At 27.4% G+C, this 18,140-nt stretch overlaps 1 protein-coding gene across 1 annotated transcript in view; it reads right to left on the reverse strand.

Annotated features, from left to right (window-relative positions):
* Positions 1 to 1,353: 1,353 nt before the first annotated feature.
* LOC135932054 (U4/U6.U5 small nuclear ribonucleoprotein 27 kDa protein-like) overlaps positions 1,354 to 18,140 on the reverse strand; it is a 43,391-nt gene continuing 26,604 nt past the window's right edge. The window contains exons 6-7 of the mRNA XM_065469397.1: positions 3,253 to 3,320; positions 1,354 to 1,863 (exon numbers count right to left, since the gene is read on the reverse strand). Coding sequence (XP_065325469.1) covers positions 1,809 to 1,863; positions 3,253 to 3,320 — 123 coding nt within the window. The 3' untranslated portion in view covers positions 1,354 to 1,808. The remainder of the gene's footprint in view (positions 1,864 to 3,252; positions 3,321 to 18,140) is intronic.

The following is an 18,140-nucleotide window of genomic DNA, read 5'->3' on the forward strand; positions in this document are numbered from 1 at the left end:
CATATTAAAAATAGGTTAATATAGACTGGTTTAATAAATTTATCAACATGGTAATGATATGGAAAGTTTTCTTCGGTTTGGTTCGTTAAGGAATGTCTTTGTCTGTTTTGTCAAATGAAGATTTGTGTTAATGTTGTCTTGTATTAAATAAAGTTTGGTTTTCAAAGTAATGAAAACATGTTTGTATATTGTCCGTTTTTAAATGAATAGCAAGTTTTTTTTTGTGTAAGGAAAAATTGTGTTAATGTTATCTGGTATTAAATAAAGTTTTGTTTTCAAAGTAATGAAAGGATGTTTTTATCTTTCATTAGATTAATAGAAAGTTTTTTTTTTAATGTAATGAAAAGATGTTTATCTTTTATTAGATTAATAGAAAGTTTTGTTTTTAATGTAATGAAAAGATGTTTATCTTTTATTAGATTAATAGAAAGTTTTGTTTTTTTTCTTTTAGTTTTAGGATGGCAAAATTTTTCCTCACTTATTTTTATTGGGGGATTCGCGTGAATGAGTTAGAAAGTATGTTATTTGTTTCAATTGACGCTCCCACCAAGGGATATTGTAATTATATTATTGAGAAAATTGAAGCACATGGGAGAAATAGGTTTTATTTTTGTTATAATGTATGCACCGCAAATAGTATACATTAATACATCAGACCATAATTTTTTTGTAAAATATATTATAAGTTTTTTTTTTTAAAATATTATAATAAATTTTTTCAAAAAGTATTATAATAACTTTCTCATTCAATCGGTAGTAGCGACAATGACAAAATCAACAATTATCTTATTAATCGAAAGTTTTGATTAAAAAAAAATACTTAATATTAATTATATAAAAAAAAGAGACTAAATTCTAATATAAAAATAAACTCAAAAAGAAACACTACTGAATTAAAGAGTTAAATTCGGAATTATAAAATAAGGAAACACTTTTTTATTAAATTTCATAGTTTTTATCATTACAAAAAATATCATGAAAAAATTACCAAGTAAAAAAATAATGATTTCTTTTTCACAAAAATTAACAACCTATTTTTCAGAAATGACTGACATTTCATTAATTAAAAACTAATATATATATATTTATAAAAATTGATTGACATTTCTATTAAAATAAGTATCGTTTACGACAGTTACCGTCCAAGACTTCTAAATTTTAAAGTACTTTTAGAAAATTTTAGAAGAAATTATTTTTTTAATTGGAAGATATTTCATTTTTATAAATTGAGAGAGTCTTCCCAGATATTCGATTCTATTTATTTCTAAAAAAACAAATATAAATTTCAAGGTATAAGCTCCAGGTTTGCATTCTGAATAGACCTGAGCACCAAATCGGGTTGTAATTTTTATGAACGTTCTTTACAATACTATAAATCTATTTCAAGTGTGAACTTTCTATTCACTTTAAAAACTGATCAAGTGAAAGATCATCTGCAACATGTATGGTAGCCCTTTCCATATTGTAAAACAATTAAAATAAAAAGTGTGATAGCTCTCATATTGATAATTATAGATTGCTAAATGTTCCTAACAAACCTTTTATTTATTGTTTTCCAAAATTATTTTTGATATTCGATCAATTCCTTTGAGAAATTTCAAAAATTAAAAAAATGTAAATATAATTTGAATTTGATAATTAGCATATTTGTGATTCTGTACAATTATTTTGATATTACAATAACATTACAATCAAGTTACACTATAAAATGATTCAACAAATCAAATGAATACAAAATTTTGTAATATCAATTTAACAAAATTTAAACTATAAATAATTAACAAGAAAACAAAATGGGCTGAGATCTCTCACACAACATAATCCAACGGCCGATTGAATCCACCTTTTCTATTCATATATTGTCTATAATTTTTTTTAAAATTAAAATTTATCAAAAAATAAAATTTTTACATGTTTGAATAGCTAGGATTCGTGATAGAAAAAACATAATTTTTCGATCTATTAATTTATAAAAAAAATTATGCCTTTTACAATGAAAGTCGCTAGAAAAAAGGGTATATTCTATTATTCTTTACTGAATTTTTCCGAAATGAGTCTAATAAATCCATGATTCTTTGGATACTCTCACAATACATATATTTTTTAGTTTGAGATTCATTTTAGTATATACATATGCAATAGCCTTACCTGTTCCTTGTTTTAAAAAATTTTAACATTCCCATTCACGATTTTACAACTATAAAATTTTCAATTTAAAGATGCACCAGATTCTAGATAATCGATCCGTACCCACACTGAATTTCAGACAATTTTGCCATAAAATTATAAATCACGCTTAATTTGTATGTATTTATATATAGATTTTTCGTATAAATTAATTAATACACAAGGTTTAATGGCAAAAATTGTCTGAAATTAATAAAATGGTTACTCTACATATGTTGGAATACATTTCAGGTCAAATCAGATTTTCCAAATTTTGAAATCGTCCTCAATAAATTATATAAAATTGAGAGATTTTAAATACTCGTGGATTCCATATCCCAATATGAAATATTTATATTAATGCATTTATTTTTGTAAATCAAAAATTATAAATCAATAAATTATCTAATTTTTTCAATTTAAAATTAATAAACAAAGTATTAATTAGAACACTAAATAATTCATCTTTAAAATAATAAAATATTGTAGATTATTTATATTTATTTTATTGTTCAAGATATACTAATAAATTTTAATGTATTTTTAATGAATTAAATTTAAATTCTAAGAATAAGAGTGTTAAAAATATTTTTTAATATCCTAATTCAAAAATTTTAGGATATGGTAGCAGAACCGAGGTAAAATATCTTTAAATATTATGAAATAATAACCTGTCCTGCTAATTTCGCCTGTAAAATATTTTAAATTCACCTGCTCACCCATTGTTTTAAAAATATATTTAGCCAGTTTGCTCAAAGTATGGAAGGATAAAAATTCAGGTTTCAGACCTCCGCGTGTATTAAAAAAAATAACCCACCAGTCCATTTGTTTTTGTTACTTTTCAACTGATGCTTAAAAATTATTTGATTGCTTGGTTTTTTTAGGTTATTTTATTTTAATTTGATAAATAAAATATCCAATATCTTGAAATAAATAAAATAACTAATCTTTAATAAATATAAATCAGCCTTACTTATTTTGCCCGCAAAATATTTTAAACTCACCCACCATTCGTTTAAAATTTTTAGACAGTCTAATGCAGACATAAGTTATGGTGTCAATTTTAAAAAATATATATTTAATTACCGATATTTCCGTTTTTTGATAATATTTGAACATTCTCCAAATTCGACATTGCCTTCAACGTGTTTTCCCTTTTGTATGTCATTAAAATATGAAAAAAAAATATTCATAGTATTTATGATTTTAAAATTTAATTGATAAATAATTGTTTTAAAAAATTTAATCGGTATTATAAATAATAAGCTGGACTGAGAATAAACAAAATAATTGCCAATAACCCTTTGATGAAGAGAAAGTCGATTTTTAAAAAATATCTAAAGTGTACATAAATAATTCATATCTAAAGTTGTTAAAGATACAGAAAATAAAAATATATAAAAACGAATAATGATCATGTATAGTGTGATTTCTTGTTTCAATATTGAGATATATTATTTTAGGCCATACTGCCAAATTATGTTTTGACGTTATACTGTGCTTTAAAAAAAATTAATTATAGTAGTGTCACTATAGCTAAAGAAGGTTTGAATCCTTAGGCAAAAATTGGCAGTTATACTAAGTGGAATATAAAAGATAGTGCCTTTATGTTATTTCAATTTATATCTATTAAACAAGAAGTGAAATGGATTGCTTGCAAATAGCCCTTGATAAAGATGGTGAGGATGAAAATAATTATTCATTTTCAGAGTAAATTTTTTGATTATTTTAAAAATATTTGTGAATTTTTTAATCAGCTATCCAATCAAATCTTTTTCAAAAAATATCAGCACATCAAACATAATAAAACATTTACTTGACAAACATGACTTATCATGTAAAAAAGAAATATCTAAACAAAATTTAAAGTTATTTTTCAAGCCTATTGTAAAAGATACCCTATAAAAGATAAAAAATGGATTCTGGTAAGGAATTATGTTCTCATGTGTTGCAAGGATTTAATGCCAATCTCTTCTATAAATAATACTGGAATGCAAGATTTTCTAAAGGTTATTTGTAAAATCCTTATAATTTTTTATAGGGCAATCTTCATTTTTATTTTAACTGTTAAGATATTTAATTATTTTATGATAGAATATTTAAATAAAACTGAAATCATCAGAATTTTTTATGGCATAATATTTTTATTATTAACTTTTTATTATATGGAAATATGGCATTATTTCAGATACAAAAGATTTACCAGATAGATCAACACTTGGCCGGAGTGGATTCGATGATATGTATTTATCAATGAAAGCATACATATGCCAACAAATTAATATAGGTCCTAAATTTTGTGCTATAACTTTTGATATGTGGACCGAAAATATAGACGACGAAATTATATTACTTTTACATTTCACGAATTGTATTTTATACATGGCGACACATCATGTCACTCAAAAACATACCGCTGAAACTATTCTTTACGAGATAGAAAAAGTTGAAAATGAATTTGATTTATGGTCCAAGAAAATTCAAATGATTGATGCAGGACCCAATGTAAAGAAAAGTGTTCGTTTAGGAGAATATGACCATCATTTATGTTTGGGGCATGGATTACATAATCTAGTGACAGTTGAGGAATAAAAAAAGTTAATAAAATAGAAAATCTCATTAAAAAGTGAGAGAAGTTATAGTTGCCTTAAGATTCAAAACAGCGGACTTTGAAAATATAGATGATATCGAAAATGTTTTGAATCGATATCATATACATCGGATATTTTAGATTTGGTTGATAATGATCCTTTTTATGAAGATCGTTTGGGGTTTGATGATGATAGTGCAAATCAAAAATCATATGAGAAAAAACATAAAACCTTAAAATTAAATGTGCCTACAGGTTGGAATAATATTTTAATAATGCTGTTAAGTGTGACTGGCAATAACAAAAATCTTATAAATATTCTATTAAATAGAATGGAGAACCCGGATCTCAAATTATTTAACTCCGATTGGGATTTGGTGCATGAACTTTTAAATTTTCTTAAAACCTTCAAAAAAACTGTCGAATTTTTATCCGTCCAAAAAGGGATTACTATAAATTTATCCTTATTATTTCGTAGTGAAATTAAAAATCATTTAATTGTAAAAGAATATGATAGTCCTCCCATAGCATCCCTTAAAAAAATATGCTTACTAAATGTGATCATAGATTTCCAATAACCGATCTTCAGGTAGTATTTTTAAATACATTAATTATTTTTTATATATTATTTCTCTTTGTTTTAATTTTTTACTTAGGTGTTAGGAACACTTTTGGATTCTCGTTTTCAATCTATAAACATAGTAAATAAATATTTAAAGGAAAGAAATATTACTCCGGTGCAATTTTTATGTCAACACGCTACTTCTCTACGACCTTACAAGGACGAATTAAACGAATGTGAAAAGACGGAAGTTGCTTCAAAACTCGATTATCTTAAGTCATTGGCTATGAAACATTCATCTATTCATAACAATAACCTGGAACAACAAGACAATCTAACAAGTTTAGAAAAAAAGTGCTATTCATCATTTTCGCCTTATAATTTAGAGATAAAAGATGTCTTAGATTTTTGGAAGATAAGAGCATTGGATCTTCCTAAACTTTCAATATTAGCTAGAAAGGTCCTGTGCGTTCCAGTTATGAGCACACCCAGCGAGCGTGTATTTTCCATAGCTGGACTCACTCTGAACTCTAAAAGATTATTATTATGTCCTATAAATCTAAATAAAATAATATTTATACATGATAATTATTACTAAAAAGGGTTTCCAATGAATTTATAATTTTAATTAAAAAAATTAAAGTTAGAAAAATATTTGACGCCGCCACGCCGCCGCCGCCGATTTTTGTGGCGGCATCTAAATCGATTCGCCGCCGCCAGCCGATCATTTTAAAAAAGAAACGCCGCCGCCGCCAAAAATGCTGTCGGCGCACATGTCTAGATAATATGGATTTTTTTTACCATAATATCATATATTTGATATAATTGTATTGATAAATTATTATTGATTTTTATTATATTTAGAAATCCAAAATGTTAATGTTTTTTATGTGATAAAATTGAAAAAGAAATAAAGAAAAATTAATTTTTAATAAATTGGAATTATCGTAATATAGGTGCCGTTCTCTTCTAGGAAAAAACATTTTTGCGGCATAGCGACAAATAAAAACTAACTAAAAATTTACGATCATGGACAATTAGAAAATAAAAAGGAAATTCGAAATCAAAGTTAAATTTTTTTCAGTTGAATTTTAATGTATTGTTGATAGTGATTTTATTATTAATTGCATTGGCTTATTTTATCATTTAAAATTGTAAAAATTTTTTAATAATATTAATTAATTTATTATAAATGTATTTAATATATATTATATATTTTTTTTGGCAATATATGATACTTTATTTAAAAAACAAATTTTTCTTTTACAAATTATAATTAAAAATATATATTAAAAAATAAATAAGCATATATTAAAAATGAATTAAAAAATATATATATGTATATATATATAAAAGAACTGAGAAAAATTTTTTTTAAAAAAAGAGTACAAATCACCCTAGAGAAGAGTGAATGCTTAAAAAATTGGACCGACAGATTTCCAGGGAAATCTGCTGACGAAGGTGATATCCTTCATTGGGGTTCCCTGAGATCCGCCAGGGAAATCTGCTGACGAAGGTGAAATCCTTCATTGGGGTCCCTGAGATCTGCTTCATTTTTTTTCCTATGGTTTTAATGAAATTGAGAGCATCACTTTCGAACATGCCTAGGGTAATAGTAACGATTGGGATAAACACGGTGTTGGTGAGGCAAGCATATTTGTTTTTTTAGGATTTCGGCCTTTTCGATGGCAGAAAATGAGAGGTTGGACTTGGCGGCAAAATCGACACAGGTATAGTCCCAAGCAAGTGGAAGACAATTGGTCCAGGGAATGAGAGATATGCCATCGGCTATTCGATGGGATGGCTGCAGTCGATGCAAATGGAGGGAACCACGGCATTACAGCCAAGGCGGAGGGCTATGGAAATGCGTAGCTATTCACCAGTCAAAAAGGAGGCCAAGATTGGAACTGGGGATGACTTCCAGCCATTCGTAACCTCAGCTTGCATATAATACTAAATTATTGAGAATGTCCTCAAAGGGCCTGTTCGAAATAAGGTATTCAACGGAACGGGCGATGAGAGGAGCATCCCAGTCTATTACGACAAAGGGTGGGTGAGCAGTTGCTGTCCCAAAAGGTGAAGGCCTGCTAGAGGTCAGTATCTAAAGGAGTGGATCCATTATCAATGATAGATTGAGCAGCAAGACGAGATGAGATAAAGGTTGAGAGGGAAAGTTGTATCGGGATCGGATACCAATACCACCAGATTTGCTGGGAAGGGTGGCCTGAAGCCAAGATGAATTGGAAAATTTAAGGTTTAATATGTTTTCAAGAAGACCCTTAATTTGGGTTTCATGGGAAACGAGCAAGTCACGGCATTTAAAGTTCGGAAAGGATCTCAGGGCGTAAAGGATTTTAGGTATGTTGAAATAATTTTTTATTGAAAAAAAAGATTGATGGGTTGGGAGGTAATTAAATAATGTATTTAATGTGGATAAATTGTTAAGGGATTTGTTTAAAAATGCTTCAATGCCCTTTTCACCTCCCATGGGTGATCCTAGGTGTGTCATCTCGTCTCTGTTGATGACGTGATATGCCATGCCTGAAGGCATAGAAGTGGGATTTAGGAAGCAAATCTCACATTTGGGGAGGTTGAGAGATAGTCCTGTAATATGAGAGATTCTCAATGATGAGGGGGGTGGATGTGATTGTGGAAAGGTTGTCCGAGACTATGCCGTCACCAAGATACCAGGAATTAAAGGTAAGATTAGATTTAGATTGAATTTCCTGAATTATCTTGTGGATCTCGATGCAAAAGAAGGCTGGGCCTAAGGGGTCTCCTTGTTGAATTCCCTCTTGAGAAATTTATTTGGAAATTAAAGAATTTTTAGATAAAAATAAAATTTTAAAATGCTTAATAGAAAAAGTATAAAAACTAATAATTATTTTGAAATTATAAATGTTTCCCAATTAGATATTTACTTTGGAGTAGCAATAATTTTAGTATTATGGATTATAATTTATTTTTGGTATAGAAAAAGAAATGGAAATAAAGGTGCAAATAAAATAATAATGTTTAGAAATGGAAAAAAATGAAAAATTTGGTAAATTTAAAAAAGAAATGGAAATATTATGCAAAGAAATATATATGTAAAACAATGAATAAAAAAATAGAATAATAAAAACAGATATATTTAACTATTTTAAAAAAAAATATTTGGAATTAATATTAATAAACCAGATAAGAATGGAAATCTGGGAGAAAAGAATAAATGGAAATTAAAAAAAAGATAAAATGAGTTAAAAAAATGGAAAAAGAAATATTTAGAGTAAAAATGGCAGTAATGAAAATAAAAATAAAAGAATTGGAGAAAAATGAAAAAAAAGAATAGAAGAAAATTATGGGAATAATAATAGAGGGGGAAATCGATATAGAATTTAAAATAGGAGGAATCAGCAGAATAGAACGGGGCAAAATGGATCATCTTATAATTGCGGAGAGTATGGTCATATAAGTGGTGGGGAATGTAATCAAATAATAAACAAAAGAATGTTACCGGAATATGTAAAAGATGTGGAAATAAAGGGCATAATGCAGAGGAGTGTGATGTTCTGGCATATAAGTTTTTAGATGAAAAACAAAAAATTGGGGTTTCGTGTGAAAATTGTGGATATACTCAAGATAAATGTTATAGAAATAAACAAGGATATTCCAAAGCATTACAGCTGTGGAATATGTAAAAAATGATAGAATACATATGAAAGAAACAATGTGGGAGACATAACTTGCTCTAAGAGGCGCAATATTTGGCATTATGCGAAAGATTGTACAGTAGGTTGACTGTATGATAGCGAAATAAAAACATTTGCAGTTGTTATATCAAAGAATCCATTGGGTCAAATGAATGAAATTATAAATGATAATAATAAAATGGAAATTGTTATGTATTGAATTGCTTATGTTGTTATTTTGTATTTTTTGTAAAATGTTTTTTTCATTATTATATTATTATATGAATTTGAATAAAAAAGAACATATTTTTTGATAAAAAATAAAGAAAATGAATTATAAGAATTATTTCTGGCATTATATTTCGATTACTACTAATGGAATTGCAAGAATTATTTCTGACATTATATTTCGATAACTACCAACATTACAATTTAAAAATGGCGCAGTCAATAAAAGTCTAACGGATTCAAACCTGTGTTAAATAGCTTACTACGACTTTTTTAAAGATTTAAAAACACACAACCAAGTTTAACATCACCATAAGAAAAATCACTATTATTAACAACATAGGATGTAATATTTACAAATTACTGGTAAATTTATGTGCACCTGATCAGGAAACAAAAAGGTATTAGAATTACGTTTTAATCAAATTTTTTCATCCCAAACCTAATATAATTGTGGAGAGATATAATTTTTAACAATATAATCAAAAAAATGAGGAAAAATTAATAGACTATATTCATAAAATTAGAAAATTAGCAACGACTTGTGAATTTGGGGAATATTTAAATACTGCATTAAGAGATAAATTTATATTCCACGATCTCAGATATAATCTTGGATATACTTAATTTGATTCTTAGATGCAATGGTTTCTTCCAACTTATGATTGTAACGACACAGGAATATGCTTTTTAATAATTTTATTTTTTATTAATTCTATTTATTACAGAGTTAATAATTAAAATTCAGAAATATTAAAATAATTTTTATAACAAAAAAATATGATTTCAAAAAGCACAATTTCAAAAAATGAATAAAATTTCGACGATTAAAATTATTATAAAATCAAACTAATATAAAATTAAAATGATCATTTTGTTTTTGACTAATAATATTTTTCTTTTTTACACCAATCAACAATATCAAATATCGTTGATTGACGTTTTATATAAAAATGCATATAATTATTTATAAAATAAGCAAAGCGATGGCATGCCACCCCTTTATGGGTTAGTGGCATTCATCCCCCCCCCCCCCAAAAAAAAATATATAATAAAAACAACAATATAAGCTCATATATATATAATAATCAGGAATATCTATGTTAGTGTATTATTATTTAGGAAAAAAAATTATGCCTATGTACTATAACTCGCTTACACTAACATCCATTGGCGTACGCAGCGGGGGAGGGGGCAGGGGGACAAATCCCCCCCCCCCCCCCAAGCCAAAATATGCAGATGCCGGATATATTTTTCAAAAATATTGTTTATATTAATTTATATTTGTTAATATTTATTCGTATCTCATATTAAATATATATTTATTATCACATTTATCTACTAAGTTATTTTATCAATTAATTTCGATTTCAAGTTTTCCGGCGTAATATTTACTTATTATTTTCAAATTTTTAGTGGCTTAATATTTATCTACCATTTTCAAATTTCTAGTCAAATATTAATTATTTCTCAAACTTCTTGTCCAACAGGGAAAAAGAAATTGCAACCTTGTCCAACGAGATAGAATCTCTGCCATCAAGCACTAACAGCTTTTAAGGATAGAAAAGCCAATTATTTGCTATTACTGAAATATCACAATGAAATATTTTCTCAGAAGCAAGAAAATTATTGGATTCAATGCTAATTCCAAATTTTATTTCTCATTAGAATGTATTATTTAATTATACAACTATTTTAAGTATTACTTTTCAAAAACATGACATTGACTTGATTAAGAAGATGAGAATAGCGGAGAGCATTTTATCAGAACTCAAGGAAATTAGGGCTAATGTTGATGGAGAATTTCATATTTTATTGTTGAGTCAAAAGCAGAGCTATACGTGTTTAATATTTGTCTCCCTCGACTTGTAGCAAGGCAAGCTCATCGTTAAAACATTAATATAGGATCAGTAGAAGAGTATATCTTAAATACAGATAAATTTATAGCCCAGATAAATGAATTTTTAATTCATCATGCAGCACTTACTAATCTGCAAATATTACTTCTACAAAAGCCTTCCCAACCTTTTTCAGATGGTGATAGAAAAAAAAATATTTGTTAGATTTTTATTATGAAGATGTTAAAGTATCTTAGGATGCCTTACTAGCTGAATAATTATGTTTATAAGATTAACTATGGTTGATATAGTCCCAAAAAATGCTATGGATGCTCTGCATTATTTCAAACACATTTTAGATTAAATTCCCAATGTATTAAAAGGGTTTATAAACTCTTCCCATTAGTAAACTAATGAGAGAACATTCTCTTTTTTAAGAAGAATAACAGAGGCCTGCAGAAGTACCATTTGCAGGGCGCGGCCCGGATTTTTTTTAAAGATTTTTTATGGCCCGGCCTGGGTTTTTTTAAAAAAATTTTTATGCCCGCCCCGGTTTTTTTTAAAATAAAATTTTCAGGCCTGGCCCGGATTTTTTAAAAATAAATTATTTTTATTCTTATAGCTAATAACGATTTCAAATATAGGCTGTTTTAAAAAATACAGCCCGAATTGGGTGTTTTTTAAATATAATTCAGGCCCGGCTTGTAGTTTTTTAAAAAAAATTCGGGCCCGGCCCGGGTATATTTAAAAAAATTAAAATACTATCCAGCCCGGGAGCCGGGCCTGCAGGTCTCTGAAAAACATACCAAGAAGTATAACATCTGAAAGTAGATTGAAAGGTTTGGATTGAATTTTCATAGGCATTTGACGACAAGCAAGGATGAGATAATTGAAAAATTAGCTCAATCACAACGAAGATTGGATTTTACATTGCAAATATTTAACATATGCAATTAATCCTAAAAAACTTTTGTGTAAAGGCTCAAAAAATTCAAATTTCTATTTTGGGTCATTTACAGTGAAGAGGGGGATATTTTTCACCAGATGTTAAAACAAAATAAAAGGATGTTATTACATTTTTATTTTAATGATACTTAAACATTAATCTATGTTAAAAAAATATTAAACAACTTTTACAAAAAATGCCGCACTTGAAGTTTATAATTAAAAAAACTTTTTTAACATATCATTTACATAATTTAATATTTTTGTATATTTAATTTAATATTAATTAATTTTTCAATCTTTACATATATAATGTTTAATATAGACTACTTACTTTATAATTTTAATAACTCTCCTTTACTCCCAAGTACTTCTGTAAATTATTCTTTGCCAATCTCAGATGGGAATGATATGGAAAATTATCAATCACATTCTAGCATTTCTGCCAATAATAATTCTTTAGCAACTATTAATGAAAATATAAATCATTCGGATCATATAATGGTATATTATTCCGAAATTCGTTAATGGAGATTATTAGTATGTTACCACCAGATGCCATCTTAGTTATGGATAATGCTTCTATACATAAAAGTCATCTAATTGATGGAGTATCTCCCCGCATATTCACCACAATTGAACCCAATTGAAAATTTTTTCGGGGTCTTCAAAAACAAATATAGGTCATTAATTCCCAGACCAAGCACAAGGGAGCACATAATAACAAATATTAATCAAATTATGCATCAATTTATTCCTTATGATTTTAAAAATTTTTATAATCATATGCAACAATATTTGGAGTTGAGCTATCGTGGACTACCTATTGACTAAAGTAATCTAATTATATAATAAATTACGATTAACATTTTTTAATATTTTAATTAAATAGGTACTACTAAGCAAATTTATGACTATGAACTACCATTAAATATTTCATATTTTATATAATCAATATTCATGTATTAATGTAATTACGAATTTATTATATAATGTTTATATGTAATATACGAATTGAATAAAATATTAAATTAAAGTTATGTCTCAAATATGATAAAATAAAGTGAGAGAAAAAAACTATTTTCAGAAATAAAAGATTTTGACTAAGATCTAATAACTAAGATGAATAATTTATTATTATTTTTAAAATTATTCTACATAAAATATCGTTAACTAAATAAAAGAAAATATGTGATGACAAAACTTTATATTTTTTTATAAAAAAATTTTTTAAGTGTGACATTTAAGAAAGTTGTTTAATATTTTTTGAACATAGATTAATGTTTAAGTATGATTAAGATAAAAATATAATAATATCCTTTTATTTTGTTTTAACATCTGGTGAAAAATATCCCCCTCTTCACTGTAAGTGATTTTTTACATATAATTTTTTTATAATTCACATTAATTTAAAATTGTGTATTAGAAATAGTTATTAGTCCTAATAAATATATGCTTGATATTTTAAAAAAACAATAATATTTCTTAAAAAATTTTATTATCTTCCCCCAGACCAAATTCCTGCGTACGCGCCTGATAACATCTGATTCTCCCACAACTCCATAGCATTGCTCAATCCCGTATCGAATAAGGTGACGGAGATGCTGGGCACATCCTGACTGATGGTAGCCATCATTCGATGTAGCAGATCATCGGTGTTCTGGGAAATGGGAACCTCCGCGCCGTCCTGTCCAGAGTTGTGTAGAACAGGTAGGGATCCCAAAGTTCTCGCAGGTCGCTCACCCCAGAATATTGCTGGCTGTAGTCGGCTCCCGAACACTTCTCTGACCAACCTTATGCTGGTTACGCTGAAGCTACTCATCGAATTGTCTTGGCGGATTCCCAGCGGCATCTTGGCCCCTCTAGTCGATAATTGGGATTGACTACGTATATGATCGTCCGCGTTGCAATTGAAGCAACGTCTTTTCTGGCACCTGAGATTGCATCGTGTTTTCCTTCTGCGGACCGGCAACGATGTTGAGTCCATTATTTTTAGGAATTAGCGTCAAATGGATGTAGTAGTCGCCTAAGTCCACAAGACGAAATTTAGTTTCGATGGTAAAAAGGAGAATTTTTGATTACACAAAAATTATAATACATATTTCTTTTTTTTTACTAACAAAAACAATTATATGAATTTTATTTCTTTTTAACTGAAATCAAAATTATGGAAAACAAAAAACTTTTTTTTAATTAATTAAAAAAATATATATAACAAGATAAAAAAATATATAAATTATTTAAAAAAAAAATTTTTTTCGTGAACAATGAACCATATCTGTATCAAGAAAAAGGGAAAATAAAAAAATATTTTCACACCACAACAACTAACACAGACATATGCATCACCAGGTTTAATTATATTACACACTAAAAACACAACTTCTGCTTTCCCTTTCTCTTTTGCGGTACAAATAAAATCATACAAAAAATAATAATACAAAGGAAGGGAGGAAATATTCTTCTCCCGATGGCGTTTATTGAACCACCATCCTTATTGGTTAATTATAACCTTACCAATAAAAAAAATTTCTTTTTTCCCAAATGTTTAACGATATTACTATCTTTTAACAAATGTTACGCAAGGCCATCATACAAAAAAGTCATTTACCTATTCATGTATATAAAAAAAAATCCTTTATATAAAAAAAAATCAACAAATATGATTACAGTCGTAATACAAAAAGGTCATTTACCAGGCAATGAACCTATCAGCACAAAACATTCTACTTGTCTCCTTTTCCCCCCCTTTTTTATACTCTAGTTTTCAGGTGATCGTTGTGCCTCACCACGAGAACCCCATTGTCCAAGCTGATATAATTTAATTTTGACCCCATATTCTGTACTATACTAGCCTTTTCCTATTTTTTATTCTTATTATCGAATAAACGCGTCCATACCTTTTATTCCAGCCGAAACTTGGGACTTGTTTTTTCACCCGGTAATGCAATGGTAGTGGCCCTCGGGTTCTTCTATCCAAAAACAACTCAACCGACGTAACTTCTTCCTGATTTTTGGAGTTATTGTAATATAACTGGGCCATTCAAATCTCGTTTTTCCCATATTTGGCTTTTTGATCAAATTTTTCATTATGGCTACCATTCTCTCAGCCTGCCCATTAGTAGTAGGAAGATATGGTGAAAAAAATTTTTTATCTTGGTATTATATTTTTTTTTTGTTTTCCATAATTTTGATTTCAGTTAAAAGAAATAAAAATTGTTATAATTGTTTTTGTTAGTAAAAAGAAATTTGTATTATAATTTATGTGTATTCAAAAATATTTATTTGTACCATGGAAACTAAATCTCGTCTTGTCGACTTCGGCAACTACTACATCCATTTGACGCTAATTCCTAAATGGATTCAACATCGTTGCCGGTCCGTAGAAGGAAAACATGATGCAATCTCAGGGCGTCAGAAAAAGACGTTGCTTCAATTGCAACGCGGACGATCATATACGTAGTCAATGCGAATTGCCGACTAGAGGGACCAAGATGCCGCTGGGAATCCATCAAGACAATTCGATGTGTAGCTCCAGCGTAACCGGCAAAAATTTGGCCAGAGGAGAATTCGGGAACCGACTACAGCCAGCATATTCTGGGCCGAGCTACCTGCGACAACTTTGGGATCCCAGCTACACAACTCTGGGCAGGACGGCGCGGAGGTTCCCACTTCGCAAAACAATATAAAAAGAAAAATAATAGATCTTTTAATAGCTAACAATACATTCATGAAAAGATATTATAGAAAATTTACCTCCGGGATTTCCTAAAAATGAAGGAACTATAAGAAAATATATTTAAAAAATAGGATGGTCTAAAAAATGTGGAGGAAAGTAACCTGATAGGAGGAACACACTGGGCACAGTCAATCAATATACGCCAAATTTATTGTATAAAAATATTAAATATAGCCAAAGAAAAAATATTTTTCTTAGATGAGACAGGCATAAATTTACATGTTGTACTGTTTACGCCTGGGCACTGTCGTATTCGTAAATACGTTTACATTATATATTTTTTTTTACATTAGATATAATTGTAGTTATAAATATATATAGTATATATTATAACACGTCACTCATAATCACGTGTTTTTTTTGTAATATTGTAGTTATATAATATAGATTTGATATTATATTGGGGAATCATTATTTTTTTTGGAATTAATTTTATAAATATAAAAAATTATTGATATTATCTTAAATAAAGATTTATTATTATTGACTTTTGAGTTATTTAATGGATTGTCATTTAGTTTTTCTTGGTTTTCTGATTGGTAATTTCGTATAATCTTTGATAGTTTGTTTTTTTAGAAGGGTTGGGTTTAGTTTCGAGGATTTGTTTAGGTAGATTTTGTTTAGTTTGTGTTTTTTAGGGATTTTTTTAGGCACCATGCAACCTTATGCCAACTGTTAAAGTCCCACCATCGAAGGGTAAAAATTTAAGTATATTATGTACTATGGGAATCGAAGGTGTGATAATTTATTGAATCATCGAGCGAATTTACAATAGTCTACTATTTCTGTTATATTTGAATATCGTATATATACAAAAGGTTACGTTATATATTTTAAAAGGACGTCATTTGTATATTATATTATTATAACTTTCCGACATGTAATATTATATTATCGAGGTTAATCAAATTGCATATTATTAGAAGTTAAATTGGATAATTATATAAATGTATATATATAAAAGAATTACAAATAAAATTCATTATTGTTTTTAAACATTAATTGATATAATATTTAGCGACGAGGTAAAAAAAAAAGTCGCGCGGTTTTCGGTCAAGTTAAATGTTATATAGAATTATAATTTTTTATTTTTTTTTTCTATTTATAAAAAAATAAATAAAATGTTTAGAAATTATGGATAAAAGATGAATGAGATAAATGGGCTATTGACGACTATAGACACATAAAATATCCTCAAAATTTTCTATTGACGACTATAGACACAAAAAAAATATTTCTCAAACTGACGTCATTTTGAAAAAATTATTTATAACTTATGGAGGAATAAATATTAACTGATATAAAAAAGAATTACTCTTCCCAAGAAAATATGGGCAGATATATACAAAATTGCAAAACAACTTATAAAGATAAAGCAACTGCAATTATATTATTAGCATCATTCTTGTACATTATATCATAATCATATGCCGATAATTTATAAGCCCAACGTAATAATCTTTGGTTTGTTAATGAGCTTAAATCTCTGTTATCACCATATATTTTTATTAAAGGTTTAATAAGTAGGGGAGAAGTGCCATGAATGGCCATGTTTTTGCTTTTTTGAAAAAAAGGTATTAAGAATAGGGTTTAACCAAACAAATTTGATATCAATGTGTAGCTAAATTATTAATCTTTAAAATAAAATTTGAATTAAAGCTCTATCTATAATTGTTTATGAGCTAGATGAGGTTATGTGAAAGTTATTTTTCTGATATATTGACTGGCCATATACTATGTGTTAACTGGCCATAATATATTAATTAAGAATTTTAATATAAATATGAAATATTACAATATGAAATACTTGCAAAAGACCTATCTTATAAATTTTTGCATTTTAGGTATATAAAAATTTAATTATACACTAATTTAATAAGTATAAGCATTAAATTTTTCATCATCCATTTAATGATACTTTATAAATTAATAACTTAATTATCTTTTTGTTTATAAAATTAACCACTCTCTATTTAATGACTTTATAAATTATTATCTTAATTATCTACATGTTATAGACTATTTTAATAATTAAATCATTCATCAATTTATAAATTTATGTTTAATAACCTTAGTTAGACAATATATTATTTAGAATTTTATTATAAATATGAAATATTACAATTAGAAATACTTCATGATAATATTTCTTAATTTTTAGGCAAAAAAAATTTAATTATAAGTATTAACATCTAAATTTATCATTATCTATTTAATGATAATATTTTATAAATTAATATCTTAATTATCTTTTTGTTAAACATTCTTATTTCAATATAAAATTAATCACTATCTATTTAATAATTTTATAAATTATTATCTTAACTATCTACATGTTAAAGTGATTTTTAATAATTTAATCATTCAAGATGTTTAATAAGCTTAATTAGGCAATTATTAA

This window comes from Gordionus sp. m RMFG-2023, chromosome 1 (assembly GCF_954871325.1).
Source record: "Gordionus sp. m RMFG-2023 chromosome 1, tfGorSpeb1-WG-v2, whole genome shotgun sequence".
NCBI classification, from domain to species: Eukaryota; Metazoa; Nematomorpha; class Gordioida; order Chordodea; family Parachordodidae; genus Gordionus; species Gordionus sp. m RMFG-2023.